We start from the raw sequence: 20,824 nt of genomic DNA, 5'->3' as shown, positions 1-20,824 counted from the left end.
CTCCTTGCTGTGAGTTGTGTGTTAGCTCTCATACGAGCCTCGACCAAGGTATACAAAAAAAAAAAAAAAAAAAAAAAAAAAAAAAAAAATGAAAATAGCAGAGTGGTACCGTTTAAAAGTTGTTGAGTGTAAAAAAAATCCAATTGTTGAGCGGAAGCGTCTACTTTCAATAGTGGAGATGCAGCCATTTAAATCGTTAAGTGGCAGCCGATGAACCTACCCGTGGACACGCGGACGCAAGGACGATCCATCATAACCCACACCCTCCGCCTCACACTCACCTACTACTGCCAACATGAACAAACTACTACTAATACTAATACTAATAGTAATACTGATACTGATACTGTTACTGCTGACATGGACATCGACTCAAAAAGGAACTCGAAAACACTGTTGGGTTCCCCTTTTATGAGCAGCATTTTTATATACCAATTCCCAAAACCGCTGGGAACACGTCTTTATATGGCAGTTGTAAGCGAGAAACACGTTAATTTTTTTTTTTGTCGACCGGAAGACGTCATTGGAATACGTCTACATACGTCGATGTGTGTTGGGACTGTGTAAAGAATTGGTTCAAAGCACGTCAAACATAAGTTAGAAATAAGTTTCGCGTAAAAAAGACATTACCGCGACGTGTTTCGACTTATGAGTAGCTTATAAGTAGCGTTTGTGGACGTGTGTAAGCGTCCACATATCGTGTGTAAAACTTATCCCCATCGCATGCGGAACGTGTGTCATACGCCGAGTACGTCGTAAAATTTTGAACATGTTTAAAATTTCTTGACGTACTCTACTTACTACGACGTATGATAGCGTACTTTAGCGTTGTACTCACGTATACCAAACTTACTCATACCGTATTCGACGTGCCCCAACGTTTTAGACACATTTTTCTTAGGTCGGCATACGCTGGCAAGATCGCCAAGGTGTGACCGCGATGTTGTCACTTCCATTTCTACGGCAGTTATGATTCGAATCGTTGTGCGTCAGCCTTTTAATAGGCTACGTCACGACATCGTCGGCGATGCGTGCAACGCGCTATGCCCAAGTTAGACTATCGTTGGGCATCGGTTGTGTAGGCCGACAACAGGTTCAGCATTCGTTGGTATAAATTATCTATAACACAACGAAACGTTCTGTGTCCATTACTAATATGTTATGCATACGACCAACTCGTTATGAATACGTCCGAATCTTAAAAAAAACATCAAAAGTTCAACGTAAGCCAGCGTTTTAGATACATTTTTATACGTTGCCATCGCTGGCTAAAACGTCAAGGTGTGACCGGGCCTTAACAGACAGAAAGACAGATGAGTTAAAACATAACTTCTGTCCATCTTCGGTGGCAGAGATGAAAGGAAACATCGCCATCAGCAAGCCAAAAACTGCAAAACAATTTCGAATCTTGAAAATAAGAATGAATTGATGTAACAACTGCCTAAGTTGCAGATCTGCGGAGCATCGAGTCCGTGAGGACAGCCTTCTTGATTCCGCTCCAAAGTGAGCAAACGAAGTCGATGTAATACTGATTGATGTTGTGCTTTCTCGTGTTTGTGTTTTCTCCTCTTGCCAGGTATTCGGATTCTGGAAAGCCGAATGGGACTTTGGTGGGAGCAGACAGGAGGAGGCAGCCCCGGTTCTTCTGCCATCATGCTCTTCTACCTTTCGAGTTTTTTGATGGCTGTCTCGCTCCCTCACCTCGCTGCCTTTACATGGGACAACCGTGGAGCAATTCCCCGGAATTCGCTCTCGCATGAAGGTCGTTGCTCAAGGCCTAATGCAATTCTGTATCTAATACTGCTTTTGACTCTCACCGAAAATGAACAAATTAACTTGGGATTGGTAGCTCAATTTATGTTTTTGTTGCACTATTTGCATAATGAGCTGACAGCTTGTCTGACAGCGTGCAAATGGCAACTCGTGATTTGTTGCCGAGCAACGAACACATCCAGCTGTGAGAAGAACAAAAAAGAAAAACACAATAGAAGGTGCTTGGTTGGGTCTTATGGTCTCTTCAATGTCTGTTAAATGTGGAAGATGAAAAGAAAAATGCTGCAGCAGGAACAATGACTCAATGGAGCAGACCAAATGTATTTGGGAGTGGGGATAATTGATCACATGAATCTCAGTCATGATAAACTCGGAGATGATTCCATAATTTTGTTGTGCAGATGGCGGGGAGGTGGACACCACTGCCTTTGATTGGTAGAATTTTAATGCCCATCCCATGTTGCCCAAAGGACATTTGAGGGTCAACCTCAAAGTTTGAACTGGTACATGTCCACTAGACCAGGCAGATTGCCTCTGAAAATGATCGGCAAGTGAGCTAGGTTTTACCAAGCACCGTACAGCAGCATGATTAGTCTTCAGGGGGTAGGTTTTCAAAGCCCAGTGAGCTTGCCAGTAGATTGGCCGAGAGATGCGCTCACTCGTGATCGAGCCGTCTCGCCTGGCTTGTAATCTTGGCCCAGCGAGAAACTGTGTTCACAGGCAAGGTGATTCATCGATGTGTGTCCCGTCCATCTGATGGACGTTAAACTGGCGTCCCGCCTGCCGGAATTATGTGGTGGACGTTAAAGATCACAGTGACCATCGTGAAGAGTAGGCGAGCTATCGCCAGTGCCATGGCCAAATTCCAAAATTCCAGCCATAATTGCTTTGTCAAGCGTCATGCCTGGCCCACCGGTTCGTGAAAGACTTGGGCCTAAAACTTCCTCCAGCCAACCCCACAAGAACGTGGGAATAATTGTGGCCATTAAAGTAGAAGTAGTGAGATTGCCACTCGGCCACAATGACAGTCGAATCACCATATTTCCTCAAGTGAACGTAAGGAAACGTGGTGATGAGACCACTTTATACCCGACAAAATCGATATGACGTCTTTTCCGATTTCCGATTTATAAAGTCGGTAATTTTGTGAATAAAAGTCGAAGTCTTCTTTGTTCTTCACGCATTGCCGTGACGTCGCACCTGGAAGTCGACCGCCATATTATATCCCGACTGTCTCCGGGTTACATCGCATTATGATTCAATCCAAACGGTGAATAATCTTCGATTTTCCACAAATATGCCGAGTCGATGTGTCCTTGGTGCTTGTATAGAGTTACAAACCGAGATGGTTTCATGCGACACCAAAGGACGAAAGGCCCAAAGTTTGCCAGAAATTGGACGAGATTTGTCCGAAATACACGAGTGTGGATCGGGCCTACAAAATGTTTGCTTTTTACAGAGCACTGTTAGGAAACCACTGAGATGGCTAGATCTTGTAATCCACCACAACTGACTGAGGATGCCATCGCCACGATTAATGTGGAAGAAACAGCCGTCACTCGAAACTGTGAGACCACCTCCACCCAACTACCGGCACAGGTACACGGGCGATGTGAGTGGTGAATAAAACACCTGTTGTCATTACCTGGCAGTTACAAGAGCACCTGAAAGAATTATGTATTATCAATACAAATTTCTACAAATCACATGAACCACCATATATTTATAGAGCCGAGAAAGTATGATGTATGTATCATCTATTCCTCCGAGAGGATATGACCGAGGACGCAAAAACTTTCAGTGTCTCCCCTCCCCCCCCCTCCTCCACTCTACCCCTTCTCCCCTTCTCCCCTCCACAATCCCCATCAACCATTACCCCACAATACCCACCACCATCCCACATCCCCTCCACCATCCCCCCACAATTCTCCATCAACCATCACCCCCACAATACTCACCACCATCCCACACCCCTCCCCTCCACCATCCCTCACAACCCCCCATCAACTATTACCCCATAATACCCACCACCATCCCCCCTCCACCATCTCCCCCCCAATCTTCCATCAACCATCACCCCCACAATACCCACCAACATCCTCCACCACTCCCACATCCACTGGGAAGGACCATGCCGTATCGTGACCGTGCCGTATGGTGTCCATGCCGTATCTTGTCCATGCCATATCGTGACCGTGCCGTTTCGTGACCTTGCCATATGGTGTCCGTGCCGTATCGTGTCCGTGCCGTATCGTGTCCGTGCCGTATCGTGTCCGTGCCGTATCGTGTCCGTGCCGTATCGTGTCCGTGCCGTATCGTGTCCGTGCCGTATTGTGACCATGCCGTATCGTGACCATGCCATATCGTGTCCGTGCCATATCGTGACCATGCCATATCGTGTCCATGCCGTATCGTGACCATGCCGTATCGTGACCGTGCCGTATCGTGTCCGTGCCATATCGTGTCTATGCCATATCGTGACCGTGCCGTATCGTGACCGTGCCGTATCGTGTCCGTGCCATATCGTGTCCATGCCATATCGTGACCATGCCGTATCGTGACCATGCCGTATCGTGTCCATGCCGTATCGTGACCATGCAGTATCGTGTCCGTGCCGTATCGTGTCCGTGCCGTATCGTGTCCGTGCCGTATCGTGTCCGTGCCGTATTGTGACCGTGCCATATCGTGTTCATGTCGTGCCATGTATGTGCTGTTTCTGCTGGAGTAGTACAACTGATTTATCATTTAAACGATTATAAACCATTAATTGAACAGAAAAACTGACACCATGTGTTTGGCAAAAAAAATTCAAACCTTTTTTCCCTTCAAATTAGACCGTGATTAATGATTTTCAATGGTTTTCAGAAGAAGAAAAAAATTGCGTTTGTGTTTTCCTTTAAGCAAAGTCAGGTTTTTTGTGTATATGATCAAGGCTTGTGGAAGAGCGAGAGCAGAATGGAAAGGAACAAGATGGAAAGGAGGAAACACCAACATCAGAGTAGAAGTGAAAGTGAGAGTGAGATCAAAGGGAAGGGGAAGACACATGGGGGAGAACCTAAATGAAACACAGCAGGAAGAGGAAGGGGGGAAAGCAGGGATGAAACAGAAAAGGAACAAACCCTCACATTCCTTTCTTGTACTCACTTCAAAGATAATTTTTGTTTTCCAAGAGTGAACTGTATTCTTCAAATTTTGCTGCCAATCTGTAATTGTACCTCACTTTCAATCAATTTCTCCAGATCTCATTGCCTCAAACAGTTCTCGATTCCTAAGCTTTCCCAGTGCTGGTGATTTTGGGTCCCTCGTGGTGGATGAGGAGCGAGGCTTGCTGTTCGCTGGTGCTCGAGATCACCTGTTCGCTCTGCAGCTTCACGACATCACCGAGCACCTCAAGGTGAGGCCTCGAGAACCTTTTGTTTAAAGATAATGTGGTGGAGTTTGTGAAGTTTCACAGGTTCACAGATATTTAATTATGACTCTTCTGCTACACTTGACAGGAAGCTGGTGGCAGAGTGAGCAATCTCTCTCTTGCACATGACAAATTACAGCTCACAGCTACAAGTCTAAGTTGGACAGCCAAGTAACAGCACTGTCTGTTAGGTGAATTACCGTAGGTGACACACATTGATTATGTGATGAATAGTCGGATATGGGTGACCACAGTCACATGCTGGGCTGTCTTTGAAATTCCATTTGTAGAGGTGGTGTGATATCCTTGCATGAAGAGTATGGATCCTGTTGAGTGCAGAGCACTATTTCCAGGGGGGGGGGGGGAGGGGGGGGGTCGAAACCTGGAGGTTCTTCTGTCGGATCGCTCAGCAGTTCTTTGTTAGCAATGTTGTTGTCTGTCCAGAGATTGCACCACTTGTCCTTTGTGTTAAACCACGCATCACTCCAAATATTTGCAAAGCTCCAGAATGGTTTGCGTGACTTGAGTCGCATATTTGGTAGATTCTGAAGGTCTTCATGGATTGGAAGCTCTGGGTTGGCGTTGATGGAGTTAAACTCTCTCAGCATTCTTGCCTTCCGGCACACATCAAGGGGTGGCATGTTAGACAGGACTTGGAGCCACTGCACGGATGTTGATTTCAGTGTACCGCTGATTATCGACATCAGTATTTTCAGGAAAGTGTCCAAGTGTTTTGTGTGGCTTCACTCTGCCCAAACAGGAGAACAATATTTCACTGCAGAGTACACAAGAGTAAGGCTAGCAGTGCGAAGAGTGCATGCACTTGAGCCCCAGCTGGTGTCCACGAGTTTCCAGATGATATTTGCCTTGGTCTTGATCTTTTCTGTTATCCATTTTAGGTGTTCATGGAACGTGAGACTATGATCAAGGGCGACTCAAGGGACTTTGGGAACGGTTTGTTCTTGACTGGTTTGTCACAAAAGGAAACCTGAAGTTTGTTGTTAGCCAGTCGGTTGCTTCAATGGAAAACGGTAACTGGGGTCTTAGTTGGGTTTAGGCAGAGGTGCCAGTAAATGAAGTATTGCCCCATCACCTTTAAGTACTGGGACAGGATACTGCTGAGATATTCAGGGTTGATTGCTTGGGTATCAAGGGCAAGATCATCTGCAGAGGCAAACTTTCTGGAGGTGGTACAATGCATGTCGCTCACACATATATTGAAGAGGATTGGAGCTAAAAGAGACCCTGGGGGAAGACCATCATTGAGAGTCCTTTTGGAGCTTGTTTGCTCTCCAAGTGAAACCCTATATCTTTGATTGCTAATCAGAGAAGAAAAGACATGCATTGTGACTTGACACTGGAAAGTTTGGCAGCTTTCAACAGAAGACCATGTCACCATAGCGTATCATATGGTGATGAAAGGTCAATTAGTGCAACACCTATTTTGAGTGTGCTTTGATAGCCAGCCTCAATGTGGGTGGTAAGTGTAAGTACTTAATCAACACAACTCCTACCAGCTTGTTCTTGGGTAGGTTGGGCTTTCCCAGTGGAGAGAGCCTGACCAGACGGACACGCTCAAACACCTTGTATGTCATACATAGCAGACATTTTGGCAGATAGCAATATGGGTCAGCAGCAGGTTTCCCTGGTTTAAGGATGGCAATGACCTTATCCTCTCCCCAAGATTATGGTACGACTCCAGTTGCATGGATGTTAGTGAAAAGAGAAGCCAACCAATCACGTCCATGAGGTTCTCAGTTCTTCAAGAATTCAGAATAGATGCCATCAATTACTGCTGCTTTCCTTGCTTTGGTGGAGGAAAGGCCAGTGCTAATGTCAGCCCTGGTGTAGAAGGAAGAAAGCAGAGATGAAGGATGAGGTGATGAAATGGACTTGGAGAGTTCCTTATGGACTTCATGGCGAACCTCCTCAGTTGAGGCAACTTTAGAGTTGAGGAGCAGCCTGGAAGCAATAGCATCAGCCGATATTTTGGGGGGTTGCTGTTGAGCAGGTGAAGCAGCTCCCAGATGCCTTAGTAGGTTACACGCCTTTCTACTTGAATGAGTGAAATCAAGCTCCTCAACAGTCTCCTACCATCTATGTCATCTGGCCATGTCCAGAGATTCCAAGAGCCCAGATGCAACATCTGGATCCCCAGAACCTTCATGCTGTTGGAGGAGTTGGTCAGTTTGTGGCAACTTACAAGGCTTGTAGCATTTTCAAAAACCATGTGGGATGTTGTTATTGGCTGCATCTATCAGGATCCTGCAGAAACTGCTATAACTCTTCAGGACAGGGTTGAGGTTGGTGATCTGCTCCTCAACTTCTGTTATGAAAACCTCCTAGTTGGCTTTCTGAAAATTCCAGTGGGCCTTAGATTTGGATGTAGTCAAGGGAACCTCTCTTCCAATATGGATTAATGCTGGTTGGTGTTGGCTGTGTGGAAAGTGTGGAAGGATCTTATGAGATGGGTAAAGAGGATGTCCATTACCATCCCTGGTGACAAAACAGAGGTCTGGATTGTCGTCTTTCCTCCATCTACGTGAATCGAAAGTACCTGGTTGCTTGGCATCGTGCAGGAGATATCACCGGCTGAAACCCAAGCCACAAGTTGTTCACCTGCCTCGTCATCTGAAGTATATCCCTATGAGGAGTGATAGCTGTTGAAATCACCAGCATGAACTACAGGATGAGCAGTAATGGGTAGTGCTGGAAGGGGCCACTCTCCCTGAGGTGGTTTGTACACGTTGGTGATTGCTGTGTCCCCACCTTTCACAGTAGTTATGAAGACATTATTGGCACTCAATTATTTAAGGATATAAAAGTCAGTCGGGTTGTGTCATAAATAGGTTGCAATGCTATACTTCGCATGGTGCACGGCTACAATAAGTTTGAAACTATAGATCTGGAGCTTTGAGGCATTGGAGTCATCCTCATGCATGTCTCTTGAAGAACAAGAATATCAGCATCAAGGTCTTCAGCAGTTCTTGATATGTAGTCATATTTCGCTCGTGACATACCTTCCACATTTAATTGGAAGACGCGAAGAGTTTTTCCTATACCGCAAGATGATCGGCCCTGAAGATGGCCGTTTGTAAGATCGTTGTGCTGCATTTGTCGATGTGATGATATTAGTTAATAACAGGGTGGACCATGGGAAGGTTGTCATCTTCCACCCCAGAGTAAGCAATAAGATGGATAGAATGGGTGTACGTGGGTTTAGCTCAGAAAACAGGTAAAAAAAAAGGTCACAGTGTGACACATCAGGTAAATTTGAAGTAAAAATGTTTCCTTCGACAAACTTGTTGTGCACATGTTTGTTTGCACACATTTTAATGACCCTTCATATTTACCTGATGCATCACTTTGCGACACCTTTCCCATTTTCCAAGTTCAGAAGAGCAGCACGACCTTGAGCAGAAAGAGTCATCACCGATGACCCTTTCTGCCTATTACCGCATGTAGCTTTAGTGCCATTACATATTCATCCACCCGTGAGGTGATAGCAGAGAGCAGACTGTTGAAGCACCCATGATTATCATAAAGCCATTTTCCAGTTTTGATTTTGAAGATTTGTATGGTGGATGAAAAATTTTCAGCGAGCGATAAATGACCTTCATCCGTTCCCAAATGTATTGTGACGACCTTGCTTTCTCTCCACACTGCAGATCTTTTGGCCAGCAGCCACAGAATGGAAGGAGTACTGCCATGCAGCAGGAAAGGCTGCCCAGGTAGTGTTTCCTGGAATCCTGTTCGAGCTTTTGCTCGGTGTCCAGGTCTACACACACCATCACGTGTTCAAGGTTAAAGCTTTAGAGCGGCCAATATTTCACCAGTGCAGCCAAGTACGGATGTTATTCTGCCCGAGCATTCTTCTTCATCTTCGTTCATAGGCAGCACAAGGCTGCAGGGGTAGCATCATTGGCTGAGGGTGCACTGCGCAGCCGATGCTATGCCCTTTGTGGGTTAGGGCAGGAATTTGTAATTTGGTCATTGTGCCAGTGATAGCTCACCTACTCTTTATGAAGGACACAGTGGGATCTTTAATATCCATTAATGAATGCCGGCAGACGGGACACCCATTTATCATACATCCAAGGGATGGTACACACATTGATGAATTACCCTGCCTGTAAAACAGTGGGATGACAGTTTATAGCTTGGTCGGGATTCGAACACAAGCTAGACAGCTTAAAGATGAGTGTGTGTACCTCTCAGCTAACCTGTCAGCCCCCCACCTTGGCATTCATTAGCATTCATCTTAAAGTGTCACATTCATCTGACGTGATGCATCAATGGAGACTTACCACTGGGTCCAGCATGGTGATTAGACCAGCCAGTGTCTTACCAAAGCCAGTTTCTCAACTCTTTGCTTGATGTGTGCAGGAAATTTGAGAATTTGGCCAAGGTACCAGGCAAAATACTTGAGTATCAATGTTTAATGTTGGCCATGTTGTATTTGTCTAAAGTTTATTTTTCTTAATTTATTTTCCTGTTTGCTGTAACTGTTCAGGATACCTTGATTTCCATTGATGAAGACAATTGAAATAGATTCACATTTGATTACCACCCAGTGTATCAGGTTGAAATAACATGGTGTGAGGATCAAGTCATAATGCAAGGAAGAATTAGACATTTGTCACCTCTATACTTACATCACTGAGGTTTCCACCTTGTCTGCACCTCCACACCCCTTGTCACCCCCAGACAGAGTGCAGTAACCAGGTGAAAATTCTGCACCACTATAACCAGAGTCACCTGTATACCTGTGCAACTGGGGCGTTCCATCCTATCTGCACCTACGTAGATATCGGACCTCGTTCCCACATAAAGGTGCTTGCTAGTCTCATACAACTGTTTCCATTGGGACATTAGGTGGTTCATGGCCATGTTAACAGTGAAGTAAACAAACCTAAACTACAAAACCGAATGCTAGCCTGGTCTGTAACATCCAAATTTCATGTGGGAATAAGGAAGCTAATGAAGTGCCAAGAACTTGTTCTTTGTGAACCATTTGCAGCCAGCATCATGAACCATTTTATTAACAACGCCACCAAAGGTGGAAGGAGGTTGTTTCACCTGGCTGTTTGTGACCAGGATATCTCAAAAAGTTATGGACGGTGATTTGGCCAGACCGCTGCCTTGATCGCTCCCAGAAAAGAAAAACCCCCCACCTTACATGCATGAAGCAAAACATGCCTCCTGCTTATGTGCATACATAATACATCGTTATATAGCTCATATCATTAAAATTGTGAATATGAGACTACAAGACTACAATATGAGACTACACAGTGAACTACAATGAGGGAATATAGTCAGCATACCATTATACATTGGCTTGCCTTTTTCAAAAGTCACTTTGCGATATTTAATGGCTAGAAACAAAATGTGGAAGGGATAGCCTGGCTTTATGTCTCTATTTCAAGAATGTAGTGTTCTGGGATGCTTCACCAAATGACTTGTTTGTTTTCTTGGTTGTACTTCTTTTTGATTTTGTCTCCTTGTTTCGTTTTCTTATTTTTGCTGGAATTCACTTCCCTAATCTCCAGTAAAATTGATGAAAACTGGGTTTTATGGCTTAACCAGGGCGGCAAAGGAATAAAGAAAGAAGATTAAAAGTTTGGCAATTGGGTGTTTTGTGATTGACCTTGCAGAAAGTGATATAACTTCCTGGGGCACTTTGGGTATCGGCAATGCCATCTTGTGATGCTGCATTATTCTCCGCGCACAGCAGGGCAGTTAAGGATAAATCTCTCCCCACCCTCCATCACCACCCCCCTGCCCAACCATAGGATATCCTGCCTTTTGCCAAGGTGTGTTCAGTTATCAAGTTTTGTGGACGGTGCTTGCCAAGTGGCTTAAGCACTCTAACAAGCACTCCATTCGAGACTGTTGATAAGGGACGGCTGGCTTGAAAAGTGCAAGCTTGCTGCTTGGTAACTGACCACACCTCAGTCCTCAGTCCTTGGACAGAATTAATTTATTTACACAACTTTTACAATCTTTATTTCATTTAAATTGAATGATATACTTGAAGACTGTAGTACACAAATCGTCTGTCATATCTCCAAGAAACTCCAGCTTTGTGGTACTTCATTTTAAATAAATATTCAATGGGGTGGTGTATAAGAGTGCTGTTCGGGATGTTTCTGGACGACTTCAATCGCACAAAACTTTGAGATTTTAAAAAACGATCATTAAAATGATTATTTTATTAAAATTGAAGGAACATTGCGTGGGGTATCGTGTTCTATGAAGTCTTTAGTTGTTAAAGTCATTGGTATGACCCAACCACCATTGGAATTGAACCACTGACCTACTAGACCGGGAGCCCGGGGCCCTGAGCTCAAACGAATGAGGTACTAATATCTGAGCACAGGGGCATGAATGGAGTATCAAAAGACATATAGAAAGTTATTTCTGCCGGGTACCACCCTCTGTATAAGGACCCTGGTGACCCTCCAAAGGGGTCCTTAAAATTGGCTAGATCAAACATTGGATGTACCAGTTGGTATCACTTCCATATGATGCATATGACCAACCTTACAACAAAACCACATGTGACAGACATGCCTACGACTGCAAAAGCCCCCCCCAGAAGCCCCAACAAGGGCCCCAAAACAGGGGCTCGCTCAAACATTGGAGGTACGAGATAAAACCAGTTTTAAAATCATATATACATCCCACAGAGTGTAAAATGTCCATTACCAGACAAATTGTCTGCTGCATTGGCCCTACCAGAACCCCCAAAAGTGAGCTCTAAAAAGGGCAAAACATTACAGTGGACCAAAGATACACAATTGGCATAATTTTGCACATTATGCCGGCACACCATTACCATAGGAAACATTTATGTTTAACAATTTAACAAAAGAACTACAAAATACTAATAAGCCTACTGGTATCACACTATGAACCAGTAAACTCGGAAAAACTACAGGCTCATATTGTACTGAAACACTCGGAAATATACGAATCTTGACATAAATAGTTCTAATGTTTCCTCACTTCTCCTAACGTCTCCGAACTCGGAAATCTTTGGAAGTAATAAAAGTTCTAATGTTCCCTGACTTCTCCTAATATAACATCTCCTGTTCGGAGAAGTTAGGAAACATTAGAACTATTTATGTCAAGATTCGTATATTTCCGAGTGTTTCAGTACAATATGAGCCTGTAGTTTTTCCGAGTTTACTGGTTCATAGTGTGATACCAGTAGGCTTATTAGTATTTTGTAGTTCTTTTGTTAAATTGTTAAACATAAATGTTTCCTAGGGTAATGGTGTGCCGGCATAATGTGCAAATTATGCCAATTGTGTATTTTTGGTCTACTGTAATGTTTTGCCCTTTTTAGAGCTCACTTTTGGGGGTTCTGGTAGGGCCAATGCAGCAGACAATTTGTCTGGTAATGGACATTTTACACTCTGTGGGATATATATGAATTTAAACCTGGTTTTATCTAATACCTCCAATGTTTGAACTAGCCCCTTTTTGGGGGGCCCTTGTTGGGGCTTCTGGGGGGCCTTTTGCAGTCATAGGCATGTCTGTCACATGTGGTTTTGTTTTAAGGTTGGTCATATGTATCATATGGAAGTGATACCAACTGGTACTTCCAATGTTTGATCTAGCCAATTTTAAGGACCCCTTTGGAGGGTCACCAGGGTCCTTATGCAGAGGGTGGTACCCGGCAGAAATAACTTTCTATATGTCTTTTGATACTCCATTCATGCCCCTGTGCTCAGATATTAGTACCTCGTTTGTTTGAGCTCAGGGCGCCGGGCTCCCGGTCTACACTAGAGTCAAAGCTGATGCTCAACCACTAAGCATTTGACAAGACTAGCAGAGTACCGACCCGATGGGCGATCTTGTTCCAAGCCTGCAACGTGTTCTTCTGATACATACCTTTATTTGGGTGGTGCATAGGCAACTGACAGCTCTGTATATGCCAAAAAAAAAACCTGGGTTATGTGCATGAAGCGAAAACTGCTTAGAATTGAAATCACCTTACAGCACTGGAAAATGTGGGGAAAGGAAAATAATTTTCCGTGAATTTCCGTAAATAATTTTCCGTGAAAAGTGCAATTATTGCACCGTAAATGGTGGAGATTTATAGTATCCTTCCCACCTGGAGGCGGCGCTACACGATTTACATCGAAAATTTGTGTCACCCCATCGCCTCCCCCCCCCCCACTCCCAACTCCACAAGACCACTGGCAATGATTAAAAACACTCCCATACATTAATTGGGGTCATGCTGATCGTGTGTAGCAAGTCGGGATGTAATCGGCCCACAACTGAAGGAGGAGTCGCGTGACAAACAAACAAACAAGCAGTCATAGACTGGTACTTACAAAATCGTCAACTTGACCTCTGACCTTGTCTAATAAAAGCTCTCTTGAGAAGGTAGCGACGCAAACCAGAAGTTTCTACGATGATTCTGTACCAAACCATCAAAAATCGAATGTTTGATCTTGACCTTTGACCGATTTTGACCAAAATCTAATCAGCGCTACCCATCACCCTCCTGAATCATGTGGTGTAATTTGACATTGGTAGCTTCTTCCGTTCTCGAGTTATCGTGCCTACAAACAAACAAACACACACACAAACAAACAAACACACAAACAGAGGACGGAAGTCATCAATATACTTACGAAATCTTTAGATTTCGTAAGTAACAAACAACCAACCAAACACACAAACACCGGTCCGTGAATTGTGGTAAGGATTTATCCAAAAAATAATACGATGCATCAAAACTTTTCGTTCACGAGTTAGTAAGTGACCATTAGATTCGTTATGGGTGTGTGTCTATCTGTCTGTCTGTCCCGAGCATAGCTCCGTGGGTTTTGATTGGATCTTGATAAAATTTGGGTGGGAGGTTTATATGATGATCTAGTTGTGTTTTCCGGAGAATGGGCGTGGTGCGCCCATTATGGGCGGAGCTACGCCCAAAAAACATGTGTTTTTAGGGGGTAGCCGATTTCAAGTTACATCTTCTCCGAGGGGGTTTGTCGAATCTGGCAGGAGTTTCGGTATTTGGTTAGCCCAATGGCACCTACATAGCCCCACGGAGCTCGACTTTTCATTTTCGTCCCAAGGTCAAGGTCACAAGGTCGGGAACTTCGAAAATGTCAAAAAAATCAATAAATTGGGCATCGAGCTCCTAGGGTTTTCGAATGAAAGTTGGTATGCAAGTAGTGCTCTTCGAGTACTACAACTTTCATCATCTACGTTTTTCCCGATTCCCGCCAGTTTCCCCGTGGCGTCCCCTCGAAGGTCAAAAAATAAAAAAGGCGAACCGTGTACATTGCTCCTGAACCATCGCCGTCTCCAGACTTGTCTCTCTTAAATTGCAGAAGCCAATTTTCAAGATGGATCCACAGCTTGTGGAAAGTGGATCTTGGAAAAGTCCTTTTGATCCTCAAACTCCAGTAGCATCGGCCATTGTAGGTGAGAGAGTGAGAGTGAGATAGATAAACCCCGTTTACAACTTTGTGGATGTAACGACATGCTTTTTATTCCTCATTTACACTTTGAAATGATACTATTGCAAGCAGAATGAATTGTTTAATGTTCAGTCTTTTTCTTTCCCTTTCTGTTATTTTTTCCCACATCAACTGCAACTAATTTATCAACCCGTTTCAATTTGAATCCATAACATACGCCTCCCACAGATGAAGAGCTCTTCGTTGGTACAGCAGCAGGTTTTATGGGCCTGGACTATGCCATTGTCAGAAATTTGGGGACAAAGCCACCACTGCGCACCGAACCACACAACTCATTCTGGCTTAACGGTACGTCCCATATAATCGCGTTTAGGCCTTCCCTTCCTCATCGATATCTAAACTGTATGATTTGCTATGAGATCTTTGATAATATTGTCGATCTCATATGGTATATCAGCTTGTGTGAGACCTGCGTGGCGGAAGTATGAGGGTACAGTCATGCCGTCAAATTGTGTTAAAACACAACCAAACTGCCTGCGGATTCGCCACGCATGCACAGAACACGTCCGCTCGGCGTCCTGGGAGTTCATCTCCGGCGGTCTCACCAGACGAGCCGGCATCAGAGCCTTACGGAAAGTATGACACAAGCACACAGCGAGATGAGCTGGCAGAGCCCGACAGGGAGGGTGACAGCGACCCGCTAGGTGAGCTAACACCGTCACAGCCTTTGGTGTTACAAATATCTGGCAACTCAGCATTATGGCCGGATAGAATGTCAAATGACTACAGAGATGAATTAGTCAAAAGAGGTCCAAAACAGTTCATAGACATTGTGTTTCCCCAAAATAAAGATACGGTTCCTCGTAGATTTCGCAAGCAGAGCTACTCCATCATGCTTAAAAATGGAGAAAAAGTTCTCCGATCATGGCTGGTGTATTCAAGATCAGAGGACTAGATTTTTTTTGCCTTTGTTGCAAGTTATTCGGCAAATGCGATCAATCTCTTTCAAAAAAACTGGTTTCAACGCTTGTAAACGGATTTCCATTACCCTTAAAGGACATGAACACTCACAAGCACATATGCTTAACACGGATGCGTGGCGCACTCTGAAGGCAGGAATTAGCAGTGAAGAAAACTGGAGACGGCATCAATATGGAGCTATGTGACATGGCGTGCAATAACTGGAGGTCAGTACTAATGAGAATCTTGAGCATAGTGTGTCATTTAGCTGAACGTAATCTGACCTTTCGTGGGGCGTAAGATAAACAACGTGATCCCTGCGACGGGGATTTCCTTGGTCAGACGGAGCTGCTCGGCAAATTTCACCCTGTGATGAGTGAGCATCTGAGGAGAATTGAGAGACAAGAAATATAATAGATCACCACCTCAGCAAAGACAGACAGAACAAATTGATCGTTCGGGCAAGAAAGCATGTTCTTCATGCTGCTACCGAAAGGGTTAATAGCGCAAAATGTTATGATGTCATTGTGGACTGTCCTACTGACACCAGTCACACAGAACAGATTTCAATTATCCTGTGCATTGTGAATTGTGAGCCATCCGCTGATGCCTCTGTGTCAGGGCGCTTCACTGGAATTCCTCCCAGTCGAGGCCACAACCGGCGAGGCGCTTTGTGATACTTTTTCAAGGCACCTCGAGAACTCGGGAATCAAAATCAGTGATTGTGGGGGACAGAGCTCGTTTGAAAGTGATGAAAAACTACTTGCGATCCATGATTTCTCAAGATCGTCTGAACGAACTGGCTGATATTTCAATGGAGCGCGAGTTGCGTCGCAAGTTGGACTTCGCCAAATTAATTGATGACTTTGCCGCAGCTAAAGCAAGGATGGTCTGCTTTGACACAGACACAGAGTCACCATGATTTTACGTTCTCAAAAAAAGCGTTCTCATTCCCGCCGCCACCGAAGGTTGAATGGTGGTTATGTTTTCACCACTGTCTGTCTGTTTGTCTGTAAACAGGATATCTCAAAAAGTTATGGACAGATTCAGACGAAATTTTGTGGATGGGTTGGGTTTGTGAGAAGGAAGAATTTATTAGGTTTTGGTGAAGATCTGGATCCGGATCTGAGAATTTTAAAAGTGATTCTTCACCATTGAGTGATCAGGCTGAGAATGATATATAACACGGTATCGCAAAAAGTTACGGACGGATTCGGATGAAACTTTGTGGACAGGTTGGGTGTGCGACAAGGATGAATTTATTCGATTTTGGGAAAGATCCGGATCCGGATACTTGATTTTTTTTATTTCTAGGTGATTCTTAACCCATACATAGCTTTTTGAGATATGATGCTATATATCAATTTTGACTCCATCTCTCAATGGTGATGACAAAAGCAGGCGGATGAGTTGGTTAGGCGACAAGAACAAGCCATTAGATTTTGGTTCAGGCCCGGATTCAGATCTTGCCTATCAGTGGAGGTATGTGCTCGACCGAGTGCCATTCTCGTTATGTCATGTCATTGTATGATGTTTCTGGTGGCATTTTAAAATAGATGGAAATAATGCATGGTCTTTTGTGCTAATTTTTTGCAGGGGGGTGGAGCCCCGTGTTCATCTTTGCCCTGGGTCCCTGATTGGCTTACGCCGGCCCTGAATGGAGCATATGTGGGGGAGGGAAGGGGTGGGGGTGTCCAAAATTCAACCATATTTGACATTGTTGAACAAGGTTGACATTGTTACACAGTGATTTATGACTCATTCTCTCTGAATGTGCAATACTAGAGTTATATATATATATATATATATATATATATATATATATATATATATATATATATATATATATATATATATATATATATATATATATATATATATATATATATATATATATATATACATATGCAATGTGTATGAATGACCTTTTTTCAATACTTCCCCTCCCCCACTTTCCTCCTCTTTCCACCACTGGTTTAAGAACCGAAGTTCGTGGCCGCATTCCAGCTTGGACAGGGACAGGATGATGATGGCAAGCTCTACTTTTTCTTTCGTGAAACTGCACTGGAGGGAGAATCTGGAGCCAAAGCAACGTATTCACGAGTGGCACAGCTCTGTCGAGTAATTATGACGATCAATACAATGATATTTTAACATAATCCACCACAATGGTTTCACAAACATTTTAATCTCTGAAGTAACTTATAATACATGATAAAGTACTGTTGAGAGCACAGATCATATAGCATATGCTAAAGTATATGATGATGAGCTAGCAATTTATATGACCCATCATGCTGTACGACCTGAATATCACACCTCCAGAATGATCAGGGGGGTGAGCGTGTTTTAGTGAACCGGTGGTCCACCTTCCTGAAAGCGCATCTCGTGTGCTCGCAGCCAGGCGTTGATGGCCTTGACACTCGCTTCGACGAGCTACGTGAGCAAATCAATTCTACAATTCCAACAGCACAGCTCCACTACTTGGCTGTTTTAACACCAAAAAAATGTATTTGCTAATTTTTAATGTGATTATTTTATTATGATGCAGCTATCTGATGGTGTGTATGTATGTAGTCGAAATAGGCCTCCCTGGCGATGTGTTAGTGGTATATGTGTGTGTATATATATATATTGTTGCGGACCCGGGGTTGGGGCGAGAAGACAAGGAGGGGGGAGAGGGGGAAGCTATCTCGGTTTCCCACCAGACTCTCCAGAATCGCAGGCCATCGCACACGGATAACTCATTGAAGTGGCGGATCGCTAATTGACCGTGAACGCCAACAACTCAACCACATGACTTAAGGTCCTCCATGTAATTGAAACCGGTTACCTAAAATGATCACGTGATGTAATTACCGGGGGACACGCATTTGGTATGTCTTGTTCAAACCGGATCACCTTATCGGATCAGATGCAGTCGAGCGTAACTGCCAAGGACGTACCGGCTAGGAAACAGATCGTTGGGGGATAACGTCCCGGCTAGGCTAGGATACGAACCATACTGGATCAATGAAGGAAAAGATGAAAACGAGCTGGGAACATTTATATACAAAGCATATATTTACAATTAGCGAGGAAATGGTATGTGGTACACTAAATGGGGTTTATTGGTATGTACAGCAGGGATAGCAAGGAATTTGTGGGGTGCAACAAAAGGCAAGTAATTTACAAAAGCAGACACAAAGCAGACGTACCCCGTTATATCTTCGACAATCTTAATTTAAGCTACGACAAGCACCATCTCTCACACACACACACACACACACACACACACACACACACACACACACACACACACACACACACACACACACACACACACACACACACACACACACACACACACACACACACACACACACACACACACACACACACACACAGACTTGATGAAGATTCGTTAGCCAGAAGGAAGGAAAGCAGATGACAACTAACGGCCTCTCAATACCTGGCACGGTCGGCTGACCACGCAACCCAGTGTTTTTGGGGAACGCTCCACTTGAGCGATCCCACCTTAAGAGTCGGCGCGTTATCTCTTGCTTGATCACTTTCCCGGGGCTCGTGGAAACGTGCGCTCCGCACTGGTCCAGAAGAGCGTCTGTCGCACACCAACCCCGAGTGCAGATGCAGCCACAGGCAGACAACGAGGTGCAATGAAGAGAGGGCGGAGCAGAGAGGCGAAGAAGTGGGCACGTCAAACAGGTGGAGACAGTGTGAGGCAGGCAGGTGAGAGGGAGGAGAGAGAGGGCGGACTGCTTCACAATCTGCCTTTTATAAGCCCTGGGCGAAGGGTAGTGTGACGAACCGAAGCGACGCGCTGTCATCTGAATTGTGCCCTTCCATTGGACCCTGGCCCCGCCCTGCCAGGCTCCTGGGGCCGGAAGCGGCCTAATTCACACATCCAGCGCGACGCGGCCTGGAGCCTTTCACTGAACTCCCGGGCCGTGTTCTGGCAACTGGACGAGGCTTGTGTCGGTCCTGCATGCCCGTTCGGGGCACCCCCAGTGAGCTGCAGCTGGTGCTGTTAATGTGTTTGGCCGGTCCCCGCACCACATGGTCCGAGTGGCCTGGGCCATACAGCATGCTCGTTTGGTGGCAAATTGCATCGATGCATCGAAATCGGCACGCAGATTCGAATGAAAGGGCGTGCCATACGCGTCCTACACAGTGTTGGTGGAGAGTCTCTCAAAGGGTGGCTGCCTGGGTGCGATGCCTGCTTCGATTTGTATCATTGGTAAAAGGAAAGGGTTGGTATGAAAATCAGGATTGAATGGCAGATAGAGATATAATTAAACTTCGTAATGAGACCCACGCAACGCACTTCCTCCCGTCAACCCATGAGACATGAGGGGAATGTCTGACTGCACGAAGACTAATGAGATAACTGCCTTGGGATCACTGTATGTTGAGTGCCATTGATACACACATATACATACATATATATATATATATATATATATATATATATATATATATATATATATATATATATATATATATATATATATATATATATATATATATATATATATATATATATATATATATATATATATATATATATATATATATATATATATATATATATATATATATATTAGCCTGGTGTTGGCGCAGTGGTTAGGGCAGCGGCTTGGGATCCAAAAGGTCCTGAGTTCAAACCCCGTTGGGCCACTGAATTAACACACCAGGGGGTTGACTCAGCCTGTCATCCTTCCGAGGTCAGCGAAATGAGTACCAGTATACTGGGCTGGTGTATACCACGGTTAAAATAGGTGTACCATATCCCTGTGTCGTAAGAGGCGACCATGGTTGCGTCAGGAAGGGCATCCGGCGTAAAACATGTGCCAAATCACTATGCGGATCATACGGATGATCCGCTGTGGCAATCCCGAATGGGAGCAGCCGGAAGAAGAAGAAGAAGATATATATATATATATATATATATATATATATATATATATATATATATATATATATATATATATATATATATATATATATATATATATATATATATATATATTGTTGTGGTTATGGGAACCGCATCCCTCCAAAACAATGGAATCCATCATACAGTGGTCCCCAGACAGTTATTTCATTAATACATGTACAGTTAGACCCTTCCTTCTTGTCTAATGGGACAAACGAGACAGTGTGTTGTGTGGATCTCATAGTGAGGTCTGATTATATCTCTAACTTTATTCCTACTCTTCTTCTCTATTCCTGA

General features: G+C 44.2%; 1 protein-coding gene across 2 annotated transcripts in view; it reads left to right on the top strand.

The window, feature by feature from the left end:
* Positions 1-20,824, top strand: part of LOC147008748 (semaphorin-3A-like) — a 70,611-nt gene that overhangs the window by 42,553 nt on the left and 7,234 nt on the right. The window contains exons 2-9 of one of the 2 annotated variants that reach the window (XM_085863593.1): positions 1,577-1,762; positions 5,013-5,167; positions 8,851-8,913; positions 9,890-10,015; positions 14,542-14,635; positions 14,860-14,979; positions 17,573-17,712; positions 17,917-18,031. In XM_085863593.1, coding sequence (XP_085719719.1) covers positions 1,600-1,762; positions 5,013-5,167; positions 8,851-8,913; positions 9,890-10,015; positions 14,542-14,635; positions 14,860-14,979; positions 17,573-17,712; positions 17,917-18,031 — 976 coding nt within the window. In that variant the 5' untranslated portion in view covers positions 1,577-1,599. Of the gene's footprint in view, positions 1-1,576; positions 1,763-5,012; positions 5,168-8,850; positions 8,914-9,889; positions 10,016-14,541; positions 14,636-14,859; positions 14,980-17,572; positions 17,713-17,916; positions 18,032-20,824 lie in introns of those variants that run through there. The other variant, XM_085863594.1, reaches the window with a different exon arrangement.

Source organism: Eptatretus burgeri, chromosome 18 (genome assembly GCF_056783735.1).
Source record: "Eptatretus burgeri isolate ZD-2024b chromosome 18, Ebu_testis_v1, whole genome shotgun sequence".
NCBI lineage: Eukaryota > Metazoa > Chordata > Myxini > Myxiniformes > Myxinidae > Eptatretus > Eptatretus burgeri.
This window is presented reverse-complemented; position numbering and strand designations above follow the sequence as displayed.